This window comes from Neomonachus schauinslandi, chromosome 15 (genome assembly GCF_002201575.2).
Source record: "Neomonachus schauinslandi chromosome 15, ASM220157v2, whole genome shotgun sequence".
Lineage (NCBI taxonomy): Eukaryota > Metazoa > Chordata > Mammalia > Carnivora > Phocidae > Neomonachus > Neomonachus schauinslandi.
In genome coordinates, this window is record NC_058417.1 from 58203596 (window position 1) to 58217209 (window position 13614).

At 61.8% G+C, this 13614-nt stretch overlaps 1 protein-coding gene across 8 annotated transcripts in view; it reads left to right on the plus strand.

Moving 5' to 3' along the window:
* Positions 1 to 6: 6 nt before the first annotated feature.
* BAIAP2 (BAR/IMD domain containing adaptor protein 2) overlaps positions 7 to 13614 on the plus strand; it is a 66606-nt gene continuing 52998 nt past the window's right edge. For all 8 annotated transcript variants that reach the window (XM_044921808.1, XM_021680925.1, XM_021680929.1 and 5 more), the window contains exon 1: positions 7 to 120. In XM_044921808.1, the coding sequence (XP_044777743.1) occupies positions 67 to 120 (54 nt within the window). In that variant the 5' untranslated portion in view covers positions 7 to 66. The remainder of the gene's footprint in view (positions 121 to 13614) is intronic.

Here is a 13614-nt window from a genome sequence, read left to right on the forward strand (position 1 = left end):
CCGCCAGCCGCCGCCCGCCGCTGCCCGCGCCCCCGCTCCGCTCCGCGGTGCCGCCGGACCAGGACCATGTCGCTGTCGCGCACGGAGGAGATGCATCGGCTCACGGAAAACGTCTACAAGGTGAGCCCCGCGCCGCCGGCGCGCTCGGGCCCGACCCGGGCGGCCCCGGGGCCCTCGGGGGTCTTCTCGGAGCGGCCGCGGGGACCCGGCGCAGCCAGTCGGTCACAGGTGGTCGCGGGCGCCCACGCTCCGATAGCCCCGCGCTGCCCCCTCGCGTCCGCCCCGGCGTCCGGGGGACGGGGCCCTCGGACCGGAGTGGAGCGGGGCGGGGGTCGCCGGGGGTCCAGGCGGTCCGGGGGCCTCGCCGCCCGTCCTCCCGCGCCCCAGGTGGCGTGGGGGCCCCGTCGTGGCCCCTCCAGCCGCGGTAACGCAAGCCCTTGGGCACTTTCTTGTCAACAGGCTTTCCCTTTGCACAACTCCTTCCCGGGCAGTCGTGGACGGAGCCCCAGGTGGGAGGTCGCGCGCGGGCAGATTGGATGGGTGGACAGATAATCCATCATCTTATGTAACCGCGGAGAAGACTAATTGTGTAGGAGGCTGGCGCGCCTGCCTCTGCTTCTGATGTGTGTGAAGAGTGTGGTTCGCGTCCTCCTCTGCACACTGTCACTGTCACATCTGAGGGCCGCAGAGCCCCGCCGGGAGACCCCTCTGAGGCCCCCTCCCTGGTCATTCTGTGCCTTGTGCACATGAACAGGCCTCTGGGCTTCTTTCTGGCGTCCATTGTGTCAGTTTACACCCTCATCTCTGGGACAGCAGACCCAGGCTCCCCGGGGACTCAAGGCCCTCTGCAGCCCCAGGCGGGCATGTTCTCAAGAGGGAGACTCGTGCCCCGGGTGTCCACAGCAGGCTTCTTACAAAGCTGTGCTTGATTTCAAAACCCTGTGCGAAGGTTAACTGGTGGGCTGGGAGGTTGAGGTGCTGGGTGTTTCCGTGGTAGGTGCTGGTTCTCAGGGCTAAATGGGATTGTGAGGCGCTGGCAGAGCAAGTTTCTAATTGTACTGAACAGTTATGGCCGTGCTTTCTTAGCTGGGGGCCTGCAAAGCCCTCCCCGTAAGCTCACCCAGGCTCTGGACAGCCCCAGGGACACTTGCCCCGTGGCCCCCTTTTGCTCTCAGCTGGATTTCAGGTGGCAGACTGTCCTCCAGAACGGCTTCTAATAGAGGTTTTAAAGTTCCAGCTCCATCACGGGAAGAATTCTGAAGCCGGTCAGGATTGACTAAGTCAGTTCTGGAGCCATGTTAGAGCTGCTGGTAAACACGAGTCAGAGGCTGATGAGAAATCGGCACATAAAAGGAACAGCCTCTGGGGTTTTTGTGTTTGGTATCACAGAAAATCTGTGGCATACGTTTCTGTTGGTGTTGGTCTGCAAACGCTATCAGGGAAAGGAGGTTTATTAAATTATTAGTCATTAGTTCCATAACCGTTTGCTCATTATTGCAGGGGGTGGAAGGGAAGCGCTGGCTAGAGGATCTTTCCTATTTTCCCTGCTTCTGCCATGAAACCATGAAACGGGAACTTTCATGGTGAGAATCGCGAGGGGTGCGTGGTGTGGCTACGCTCTGGGGAACCCCATGATTGTCCTTACTAAAACTCATAAGCTGGACAGTGAGGCATGCAGTTAGGGCTCAGCGGCTTCGAGATGGAGCTGTGATTTCCCTGGAGACCCGAAGGGAGATCTGCCAGCTGGATGGGGGCAGGAAGCTAGTAGGGTCTGAGTGTGAGGACCGTGCACCCCTCTGGAAGCCAGCTGGAGGGTGTCCGGTGCACATTCAACAGGCGAGCCCATGCCGTGTGCCGGTGGGGCAGGTGGTTCATGAGCTCGCGTGGGGGAAGCGTGGCAAAGAGCCCTGAGCTCTGCGAGGCTGGACGCAGCAGGCCTTGGTGTCCGCAGGGCCGTGCCCCTCCAGCCGTCCGGTCACAGCACGCCCACACTGCAACGCCACCAGGTTGGCTTTGTAGGTGACACTCTTCCTGACGCTCCGTGGCTTGACTGCCAAGTCTTGGAGTGCCGGCGCTCTTACCCTTTTGTGTTATGTCCCGGGGGAGCTTAGTGTTCCGAGGCCTAGCCGGCGCTGGGGGGCAGCATGGGCACCCTGGCCAGGCGGAAACCGGCCCACACCGAGGCACAGTCAGGGTGCAGCTGGAGCCGCCCGTGTGGACCTGGCTGGTCCGCCGTCCTGTCGCGGGGGGAGCTGTGCTGCCTCTGCGCCTGGGTCGGGGGCTTGCGGAAGCGTGGCCGGGCTGTGGCCCTGCTCAGTGTCCCCCATGCTGCAGCCCAGCTGTTTGCTTTGGCCCTGCACCGTTCCAGCTGCAGTTCTGAGTGCTGTTTGCCTTGGCAAGAAAGGGAGCAGCAGGGACGCTCGTCCTTGGCCTTGCTGATTAAAAATGTGAGAGTAGGACGTACTCCTGCCTGGAAGAATCAGCCACATGGACTTTTACCTCTTTCCTTGTGGCCCGGTCCCTGTGGGAGCCACGTCCTGGAGGAACTTCACGAGTGGTGCAGGGAGAGAAGTGGAATGGCTTCCAGGAGGCCGCTGAGAGCTCACCTTCTGACCTGGGGCAGGGGGACACGCACTGAAGCCTTTTGGGGGGAGGCATGAGCCTGGGCCCTTTGGGGGCTGGAGGTGCAGGGAGCAGAGCCTGGTGTCCAAGACTAGTCTGGGGGGCAGCCCTGGGTGGTTGCCTGGAGTGAGGAACAGAGGGGGGCAGGCATCTACTGCTCAGAATTAAGCCCAAACCATGGCCCTCCTGGGAGAGACCTCTGAGTGACCCTACATGCTGGAAAGAGGCTTCTACAGTAGCTGACCTCACTTCCCCCCGGGGGCTTTGGGGAACAACAGTCAGGTTGGTGTTTCTCATGGTCGTAAATGCCAGAAGAAGCCGTGGCTCTCGGCCGACCTTACGAGCCTGGAGGGTGGCAGCTGCGGCAGCTTCCCAGGGACAGTCGGGTTGCTTGTCCTGAGGATGTGGGCAGGTGGGAGCCAGCCTGAGGAGGAGGACTCCCTAGGAGGGCCTCGGGCCGGTGGTTTACGGGGGTGTGGCTCTGGGGCCTTGGTCAACAGGGCCAGGCTGGTTGCTAGAGGCTGTCTGCTCGTCCTCACCCCGTAACTGTTGCGGGGAAGCTGGCCCCGCCATGCCATAGCTGCCCTGTGGGTGGTGGGTGACGTGGGGTTCCTGGAGCCAGGAGTCGGTCAGGCTTGACACCTCTGGTGCCATTGGTAAGGGCTGGTGCCGGGTGGGGGCATTGGTGCTGTGGGAGGGAGCCGACTCGCTGGCTTTTCCCGTGGTGGCCTGGCCGCCCAGGCCCTGCCCACTACCCTCCGCTGTGTCCCACCCATGCCTCCGGGTGGGTGTTTGGGGGAGCTCTGGGCAGCCCTGTGCCGCCGGCCTCAGACCCGCTTTCCCCTCACTCGCGGCTGGGCAGTCCCACCAAAGCGTTTGCTGCCCTCAGAAGCCTGGCGTCTGCTGTGGACGGAGCTCAGGGGCCCCCGGTTGGAGAAAACGCAGTGGACTGAGAGGCACCTCGTCGGCAACGGAAGCGCCTGCTGGGAGGAGCGGGGCCGGTGTCTGCTTGGGGGGCAGGCGAGAGCCACAGCGCCATGCGCACCTCTGTGCACGCGCGTGCGTGTGCGTGCGTGTGCGCGGATGAACACGTGTGCACGTGAGTGTGCGTGCCTGTGCGTGAGTGTGAACGTGAGTACACGTGCATGCGTGCCGGTGGTGCTTGTTGGGTTTGCTTTAAAGGTACTTTCCGGGGTGCCCATTGGGGTCCTATCTTCTGATAAGGTGGCAGGGCCTGCTGTCATTGACTGGACTGTCTGAGCTTCGCTTCGCCTGGGTGTGCTACGTGGCGCCTGTCCGTCCCCGCCACCGGCACTTGAGGGGTGCACCTCCCACCCCTTTTCTGGAGTAGCTAGGGCAGCAAGGGGGAGTTTCTGTGGTGCACTGACCTCGAGCTGACTGGCTGTGGCAGCTCCTTGTGCCCAAGTCGTTGCGGAGATCGTCGGCTCCGTGGCCCAGGACCCTTGCCGGCTCATGGGGTTCCTGGTGTACGGCCGATGAATATAACAGGGCAGCCTGGAGACGCCGGGCTCAGGCCTGTGGTTCTGCGGAGTTCTGAGCAAGTGTCTTGCCTGCACTGTCCCTATGGGTCCTGCCCTGAACACATGTCCTGTGTTTGGGAGGTTGGTTTGGCTCGTGGGACTAACCCGTGGGCACCCGAGGCTCTAGGTCACAGCGGTGACTGGTGCTGGTCCTGGGCTTTTGGGGTGCCGTCGGCAGGGAGGGGCACTGGCAGTGCCGCAGTCTTGTGGCTGCCTGGTTTGCGGTGACATCCCCCCGTTGGCGGTGACGCCCCCCGGTTGGCAGTGATGCCCCCTGGTTTGCGGTGACATCCCCCTGTTGGTGGTGAAGCCCCCTGGTTGGCGGAGAAGCTCCCTTAGGGCAGGCCAGCCCTGTTCCCACCTCCCTGGCATGGATGTGCGGGCTGGGCTGCCTAGGACAGGCAGCCTTTTGTGGGAGGACTGGCTGCTGAGTGAGAAGGCCTCGTCCCCTCCTCCTCGCTCCGAGAGGCGGGCTGGCACTCCTGTGTGCAGGTCTGGGTCCTGCTCCGGAGAGCCCGGCAGTGTCACCACAGGACTGGGTGGGCCACTGGCAGGGCTGGCCTTGCTGCTCACTTGTCCCCGCTCAGCTTGGCCTGGCACCCTGGACGTTGCCTGTGCTGTCATCCGCCAATGGGGACACCTGAGCCAGCAGTCCAGCGTGGGGGTGCCCTGGACTGCTGGCCAGGTTGGCTCCTGTCCTCCTCTCTCGCCCCCAGGCGCACCGAGCCAGGGCCTGCCCTATGTCGCCTTCATGGCCACTCGGGATGGGGAGGCTGTCCTCATTATGGCGCAGACCTGTGTCCCCTGGGTACGCAGCAGTGGGGCACTGTCCGGGGGCCTGTCAGCACTGTGCTACCACCCACCGACAACAGCCATAGGAGTCACGGACGGCACAGACCGAGCCAGGCCCCGCCTCCCCAGCGCTGATCACTGCTGGCCCTGAGTGGGCTGCATGACCGGGAGGTGGCTCGAAAGGCCCCAGCCCAGTGGGCACAGGTGGCTCCAGCCAGCGGCCTGAGGGGAGGTGGGGACCTGGCTTCTCTTAAAGGGCAAAATGTTTTATCTTCACGTGACATGCTGCCAGGTACACCCAGCCTTCCCCTGAGACCCTGCTTAGGATGAAACAGCCAGGTTTTGGGGTGCTTGCATTTGCATTACCATCAGCGCCTCTGCCGGGGTCTGCCCTCCTAGCTGTTTGCTCCAGGAGCAGCAGCTCAGTCCCCCTCGGGTTCGGGAGGCCATGGCAGGTCTGTGTCCCTCTTTCTCGGGCCCACGGGCAGGCTGGGTGTTGGCTGGGAAGTGGTTGGTCCTGCAGCATCCTGGAGCCAGACCAAGCCCGTCTCCAAGAGGTGACCTTGGGGACAGGGGCCAGGGGATCTGTGCCCACACTGTCTGCGGGATCCCTCCTCCTGCCTTCAGCTCCTCCTACAGACTCATACTGCAGGAGCCTCCATCTGTCCCAGAAACCTGTCTGGCTCTCGGGCTCCTGTGGGCTGGCGGGGAGGAGGCTCGCCTGGCCTTTCCCTGCCCTGGCTCTGTGGCCCAACGGTCTCAGTCCTTTTCAGGTGCATGATGGCCAGGATGCTCCCAGGTCCCTGCGGGTGCCCCTTCCCGCTCCAGTGCCCATCTGGAGGCTGGCAGAACCTGTCTTGACGTCTCTGCTAGGAGATGAGCTTCCTGAGGGCGCCACCGCCCACCCTGGGGGAGAGCACATAAGGTGTCTGGACGCGCATCCCTGGACCCCACACCCTGAACAGAGAGATGCTGGGGCCAGTATGGGCCACCAGGACGAAACAAGGCCACTGTTCAGAGGGAGTGCTTTCATGTTTGACATTTTAATTTCCTACTTACGGGGGCTCCTGGGTGGCTCAGTCAGTTAAGCGTCTGATTCTCGGTTTCAGCTCAGGTCATGATCCCAGGGTTCTGGGATCGAGCCCCACATTGGGCTCCAGGCTTGGCATGGAGTCTGCTTGATATTCTCTCTCTGTTTCTTTCTGTCCCTCACACTCATGCTCTCTCTCTCTTTCTAAAATAAATAAAATCTTAAAAATTTTCCTACTTACGGGGACAGTTTTTTAGAATTATTTCAACAATTTTTAGAAAGGCCTGTATTAAACGTGTGAAATAGATAGGGATTTTCTAAAATCTCTTCACATTCAGAATCTGGCTCTTCTGAGCTTCGTTTCAGCTCACAGACCTCAGTGTCCCAGTGTCCCCAGCACCGTTGCCTGGGCCATCGGGTATCAGTGGCCAGTTTTCCTGAGCGAGTCTCTGGAATGCTCTTCCAAGCCGTGACACCCATCCTGCTCTTTTTGTTGCCCGCCCTTTCTTGTTTCTCCATCGAAGAAGGTTTTCAGACACCGGCCAGGATTCCTGTTCCTTCTGAGTTGCTAATGGTTCGTGGACGTGACGTCCAGGTTTGCCCCTGCCCAGGCACGCCAGGGACAGTCCCAGGTAGGTGTGGGCCAGGTGATGACACAGGTAGCGGACCGTGAAATGCACCGGGATGTCATAGGTGTCTGCCGTGTGAGAGACATCGACATCTTGCTGTGGGGGTTGGGGGCGAGGACGGGGTGGGGGGTGTAGGAGGGGTGCCCCCATTCTGGAGCCAGAACACTGTCCATCAGGGCGTGTGCACCCCCCGGGGACCACGCACAGTCACAGCTGAGCTGCCGAGACAGAGTGGCTTTGCCGCTTTGGGCGGGGCTCTTAAAAGAAGGGGTCGTGGGGCTCCTGGTTGGCTCGGGTCATGATCTCAGGGTCCTGGGATCGAGCCCCATGTCAGGCTCCCTGCTCGGTGGGGAGCCTGCTTCTTCCTCTGCCACTTGCTCACCCCCACTCATGCGCTCTCTCTCTCTCTCTCTCTCTCAAATAAATAAAGAAAATCTGAAAGGTCGTGGCAGGGGCAGAAGGGCTACTGCCCGAGAGGAAATAGACCTGGGGCCCTCTGCTGGCCCCTGAGCCCACTGTGGGGCTGGTCCGGCCCTGCCCTGGGAGACACTGGCAGAAGAGGCCTGCTGTCCCCCCTTCATTCCCTCCTGCCTGCCCGCAGAAGCCATGTCCTTTCTAGTCCAGGGACTGATGGCGCTCAGGCCATGGCTGTCTTGCCCTTGGGAATCCAGGGCCTTGCTGGCCCCAGGCTGGGGCGGCTTGGAGGCACCTCTCGGCCAGGGGCTGTGGTCAGGCCAGCAGCAGGAGTCCTGGGGAGGGGGCTGTGAAGTCGGGTGTGTCACCCTCTCTCTGGCTCTGCCTCGGGGGCAGGGGGTAGGCGGAGCTTCGGCCGCGGGCCACCTGGGCTTTCCAGCCTGCTGGTGATCGTGAGTAACCTCGATGGCCACGGGCCAGGCACCAGAGCTGAGAGCACGTGACCTTCTTTATCCCTCAGCCTGCTTCTCGAGGGGGGCCGTGGCTGGCCCTGGCTGTCAGGGGAGCCACAGTGAGGCCAAGCAGCGTGTTCCAAGGCCGTCAGCTGGCCTGGGGCTGAGCCGGGGCTGACCCAGGTCTGCTGAAGCCTGGGGCCGTCTGTCTTTCCACTCGGAGGTCCCGCAGACTTGAGGCGAGTTTTTCAGCTTCTGTGCCACCATTTTCTCATTAAGAGTAAATGGGCCCGTAGAAGACTTCCTGGCATGTAGAACGTGTTGGTGCATGGTGGTTGTCATCCTGAGCTTTCAGAGCGCAGAGTTCTTCAGGGGGTGGGAGGTCGGCCGCAGGGCAGGAAGGCCCAGGCGGAGGCCTCCATGCTTCTGACTTCCTGGGTGCCCAGTGGCCTGTGGTCCCGTCAGTGTGACAGCCTTCGGGCCGCCCCCCTACAGAACGTGACGGCAGCGGGAGGGGGGCGGTTCCAGAGCCTTCCGAGACTGCCTGCCTGCTTGCTCATAGGTAGTTTCTCATCCAGCGGGGAGCCCAGCCCTGTGAAACTCAGGTCAGAGCCTTCGCAGGGACAAGGACTGGTCAGTGGAACGTTCTAACCGGGCAAGCAGGAACCAGACCTAGTTTTGTTGTTAGTGTTGGGCCTTCACGTGTCTCCGGGGGCTCCAGCCACCGTGACACAGCGCCGTAGGCGGTGGCTTCCACAAGACACCGATTTCTGATGGCGGTGGGGGCTGGGAGTCCGAGAGCCAGGTGTGGGCAGGGCTGCTTCTCCCGAGGCCTCTCTCCTGGGCTGGCAGACAGCCGCCTTCTGCCCGAGTCCCCACACGGTTGTTCCTCTGTGCGCGTCTGTGTCCTGATCCTTCTTAGAAGGACACTAGTGAGGCTGGATCAGGGCCCACCCTGATGACCTCATTCAACCTAATTAGTTCTGTCAAGACTGTCTTTCCAAGTACAGCCACGTTCTGAGGTGCTGGGGGCTGGGGCTTCAGCGCATTAATTTTTAGGGGACTGATTCAGCCTTTAGCACCAGGGGCGGCATTGCCCCCCTCCCCCGAGGAGCAGTGGGCTGGTATGGTCGCAGGGCGTCCTGGGTGCTCTGTCTCTGAATCAGACTGACAGGTTTCCAGGCTGGTCACGTTTGGGGCCATGGTGGCTTCTCTCCAGCCTTAATCAAACGGCCGTCCTCAGGCCGTGGCGACACGAAGATGTCCACAGGAGCACGCTGTGATTTTGTCCTAAACGCAAGCACAGGCCTCAGCTCAGTGCTGAGCACAGGCAGAAAGCAACCTGAGTACACAGGTCCCCTGGCGTGGGGCCCAGCGGTCAGGGGCAGGTGTGCTGGCGGGTGCTGCATGGAGTCTCCCAGACAGGAGAGGGGTGGCCAGGCTGTGAGGGCCGTGTTTGGACCCTGCTGCAGGGTGTGTCTGGTTCCGGGGGGGGGGGGGGGTGGGTAACCAAGCCTAGGGAAACGGTGGTGCTCCAAGACCCCTGAAAGGAGGGGGGAGCTGGTGGCCTGGCTGCTCAGGCTGCGGGGAGCCAGGACTGCAGAGGGCCAGAATTTTGTCCCTTGTCCTGTGCTCCTTTGCCAGTAGCTCAGGCCATCCCTGCTCCTGGGGCCTCAGGGCCCCCGAGCCCCCCAAAGACATGAATGGTCACTTGATTGTACGTTGGTGGCTTGTCGGAAAGCTGATGGAGGCAGGAACCCCCACGTCACTGCAGGGCGGCTTCCCGGCCTCCCTCACCCGGGGTGGGGGGTCAGGAACTCCAGCCCTCTGTGTTCTGGAACAGTCCAGTGCCCTGTTTCCTTGCACCAGCTCCCCTTGCTTTTTCATGCTCCCTCCTTGGGAGGCTGCAGCCACGTTGGCCTCCCTGTGCCCCTGTGTGGTCCTTGTCTCTGTTGGCGGCTCGGGCCTGAGGCCATGCGTGTGCATGGCAGGGAGTTGTGGCCTGAGGGGGGCTTGTGGGCTGTAGGGGCTCATGGCCCCTGGGGGAGTCCTGTGGAGAGTGTGGGGAGGGGGGCCTGATGCTCCTAAAGGGTAACTGGTGTGAGTTGAGTGCTGCTTGGTTTGTCCCTGCTCCCTGGGGGATGTTTTCTGTGTCCTCTGCTGGCCCTCACTCTGCCAGCATCACCCCAGTGGCTGTTTTGTTCTGGAAGCCTCACTCCCTCCAGTCATTTTCTGAGCAAGTATGAACACAGTCTTACCTTTCCTCTGGTTCTAACCCAGCGAGACCCAGCTCAAGATCCACCTCCTCCAGGAAGCCCCCCTCCCCAAGCACTCACTGAACGCCCCAAGTTGGCGTTATTCCTTTAAAAAGGACCCCCAGGATAGATGTTCCAATTTTTAAAGGGGGACAGAGCCTTCCACCTGCCCCCACCCCCAGGTGGGAGTCGTGCAGAGCTACCCCAAGAGGCCAGGCTTTCCTGGCTTGGCCTGGTGGTCCTTCCCCCTGCCCATCCCCAGGCCCCCTTGCCCTCCACCCAAGGCCCCAGTGAGTCAGTGCCCTTCGTGGGGGCTGCGGCAAGCAGGCCTCCCCTTGGAGGATGGCTGCCACCTTCCCGGGCAGCTCCTGGACAGCAGGCCGCCACAGTAGACTTGGGCTGCGGGCCCCAAAGCTGGTGCCTGTTCGTCCTTCAGTCGTGACAGAGGTGGGAGATGAGGACAGGTGGTCAGGGAGAGCCAGGCCCTGGGCCCCATGGCTGGAGGCCGTGTGTACTGGGTAAGCAGATGGGGCGGGCACCCCGGCATCAGCCCTCCTGTAAGGGTCACAGAGCAGGTGCACGTCACCTCGTTCTGGTGTTGCTGGACGGGGCTCCCGAGGCAGCCCAGGGCAGGGGGAGTTGTGCAGATGGCGCCTGGTCCAGGCTTGACAGCCGTCTGGATCACGGTGAGGCCTGTGTGCGGCGAGGGGTGAGCTCAGCTGTGCGGCCAGCCTGCGCTTGAAGCCAGAACTGGCTCCGCCCGGAACTAGTGGGCAGGCTCTTAACCTCCCCAGGCCTCTCTCCATCCGTCTATAGAGTGGGGCAGCAGCGCTCCGGATCCGTCGGGTGACGGTGCAGGGTGATGGGGGTTAAAGGCCAGGTGGGGTCCCAGCTCCGTCTTGTTGTCTAGAGTTGTTCTTCCAGGGGTCGAGTGCACAGAGAGATGTGAAGCCTGGCTCGGCCACACAGCACATTCGTGTGTGTGCACAGGACACAGGCCGACGCGCCCACCCCGTCCGGCCTTCGCTGCGTGGGCGGGGCTGGGGGGGAAGCACGAGGCATGTCGCTTCCCCTCTGTCAGCAGAGAAGCTCTGCTCTTTGTGACCGCCCTGCCAGGAAGGTGCTGGAGGGGGGCCATCACCAGGAACCAGAGCTCAGGCATGAACAGGATTCCTGAGCTAGCAAGCGGCAGACCTGGACACGGGCCCACGAGCAGGCTGGAGCAAAGTCCCTTGGCAGAGCGCCTTTCTAGAAATGGGTTAGCCACTCTGCTCATTCCCCCGAGGTGGAGACGAGGTGTCTCACTGCCCTTTCTCCTCGCTGGCCAGGCAGACCTCTGACCACAAAGTAACTCAAAATGCCCGTTAGTGTCCAGGCAGGCTGGGAGTGTCCTGGGGCCACCCAGGCAGGAAGGCTCCCGGGGCTCCCAGTGTGGTGGGTCCTGCCGACAGCCACCTGCGCAGGGGCCCTTGTCCTTTCCCTGTTGCTCTTATAGAAATGTATGGCTGGGGTCCCCGGGGACACCTCTGCCGTGGAGGTTCAGTTAGACTCCATGGGTGGCCGGAGCATCCAGCGTTGGGATGTCCTGGCAGGAAGGTGACTGCACAGCATGCCTGAGCTTGTGAGTGTGTCTGGCAGAGACCCCTCGTCACTCCAACCCTTTCTCAGTGTGTACTTTGGGGGGGCATCCAGGAGCCCTTTGCAGATCCCCCAGCAGCCCACCAGGGGCATTCCATAATAGGTGCTGAATGAACCAATGAGCGAGTGAAGTGATTGGGGCCAAATACACTCGAGGCTTGAACAGCGTGGAGGTTATGGGCGCCGACCTCCCTCCCCGTTGAAAATCTGCGTGCAAGTTGTGACTCCACCCAAAATTTAACTACTTGTAGATAGACTGTTGTTGACCAGAAGCCTTACCGATCACGTGACCAGTCAGTTAACATGTTTTGTAAGTCGGGTGTGTTATATGTTACGTTCTCACGATGGAGTTAGCTATAGAAAAGAAAACGTTGGGGCGCCTGGGTGGCTCAGTCGGTTAAGCGGCTGCCTTCGGTTCAGGTCATGATCCTGGAGTCCCTGGATCGAGTCCCGCATCGGGCTCCCTGCTCGGCAGGGAGTCTGCTTCGTCCTCTGACCCTATCCCTTCTCACGTGTTCTCTCCCTCTCATTCTCTCTCTCTCAAATAAATAAATAAAATCTTTAAAAGAAGAAAAGAAAATGTTTAAGAAAATCATTAGAGGGGCGCCTGGATGGCTCAGTCGGTTAAGCATCTGATTCCTGGTTTCGGCTCGGGTCACGATCTCAGGGTCGTGGGATCGAGCTCCGTGTCAGGTCTCTCTGCCCCTCCCCCTGCTCACACACATGCACGTGCGCACGCATTCTCTCTCTAGAATAAGTAAATAAACAAAATTTTGAGAAGAAGAAATCAGAAAGAGAACACGTTCATGGTGCCGTCCCGTGTCCAGCGAACCCCCCGTGTAAGCGGGCGCGTGCAGCTCTGCTGCTCAAGGGTCCGCAGGAAGGTTCTGAGCCCACGAAAGCTGCCAAAGGAATAAAAGGCACAAGCTCTGCCTGGAGCCGCAGAGCTGGAGCCAATCTGGGGATCTCATCTGCAGGCCCAGGGGTCAGAGCCGGTCATCGCTCACGTTGTGGGATCGTGTCCTGGCTCGGGAACGTGGCCCTGGAGTGTGGGGTGGTGGGGCGCCTCTGTGCACCCTGAGGCTCTCCGGGGCCCCCACGTCTCGGGACCGGTGTGAGCCGGAGGACAGGAGGCAGGCTGCCCCCGGCCTTGCTCCTGTTTTCGTTCCCGGGGTGGGGTAACCACGAGGAAAAGCAACTCCCTTCCCCTCCCCGAGTAAACAGACCCCTGCTGGAGTATTCGGGTGTTGGGCTCTCAGCTCCCTCCATGCAGAGCCCCTGAAAAGAGAGCAAAATCCCCGCACTTCTGGGACCCGGTTCAGGGAGGAGCCCTTCTCCTCCGTGTGATGCTCCGGCCTCGTAGGGCCTGGTTAGCGGGGCCGGTGATGGGGCGGGTGTAGACGGGGCTCCCCAGCGCGGGCTGTGCGGGAAGGGCAGACGAGCCCCGTGCCAGGCCTTGGACTGCCGGGGTTCTAGGACGTCCAGTGACTGGGAGGCCGGTGGGTGACTGTCCACCGTGTGTCCACCTCAGGCTTCCGTAGGAGGCCTGCTTTTCAGGCCGGGGAGCGGGCGTCTGCACAGAGCCACAAGGCAGAGGGCAGTTCTGCCTCTAGCCCCGCGTCTGGGGGAGACAGCAGCTGCTGTGTGGCCAGGCCTGGCGTCCTGGCCACCTGCCCTGCCCAGGTGCCTGAGTGGCACCCCAGTGCCCGTCCACCCTGCCCACTCACTCCCTCATTCCTTGTGCTGAGGGAGCGAAACCCGGCGGCTGTCCCCGCCGGCTGTTGGGAGGGTGTGGGCGGGCTGCCCCAGTGATCCCCTCACTTGGCCTGGGCGGCTCCTGGCCTGTTTCCTGCTGTCGGGATGTTAATGGGGCTTGAAGGATGAGCTTGGGCAGAGCGTGCTCTTCTGGCCAGGAGGCTGGGGTGCCACCCGGGAGCCAGGGGGGCCGTGGGCCTGGGCAGGCGGGTGTGTTTTGAGCTAGGGCAGTGCCCCCACACCTGGGCCCAGCCCCCCAGTGAGAAACAGGCTTTATGCTGAAACTCTGTGCACACACATGTGAGCACGTGGTCTCCCCACCTGCAGGCATCGGGGACACGGGGCTAAGGCCCCATCCCACCCTGACTCCGTCACAGAACACACACAGGGGCGCCTGGGGGGCTCCGTCGGTGAAGCGACTGCCTTCGGCTCAGGTCATGATCTCGGGGTCCTGGGATTGAGCCCCGCATCGGGCTCCCTGCTCGG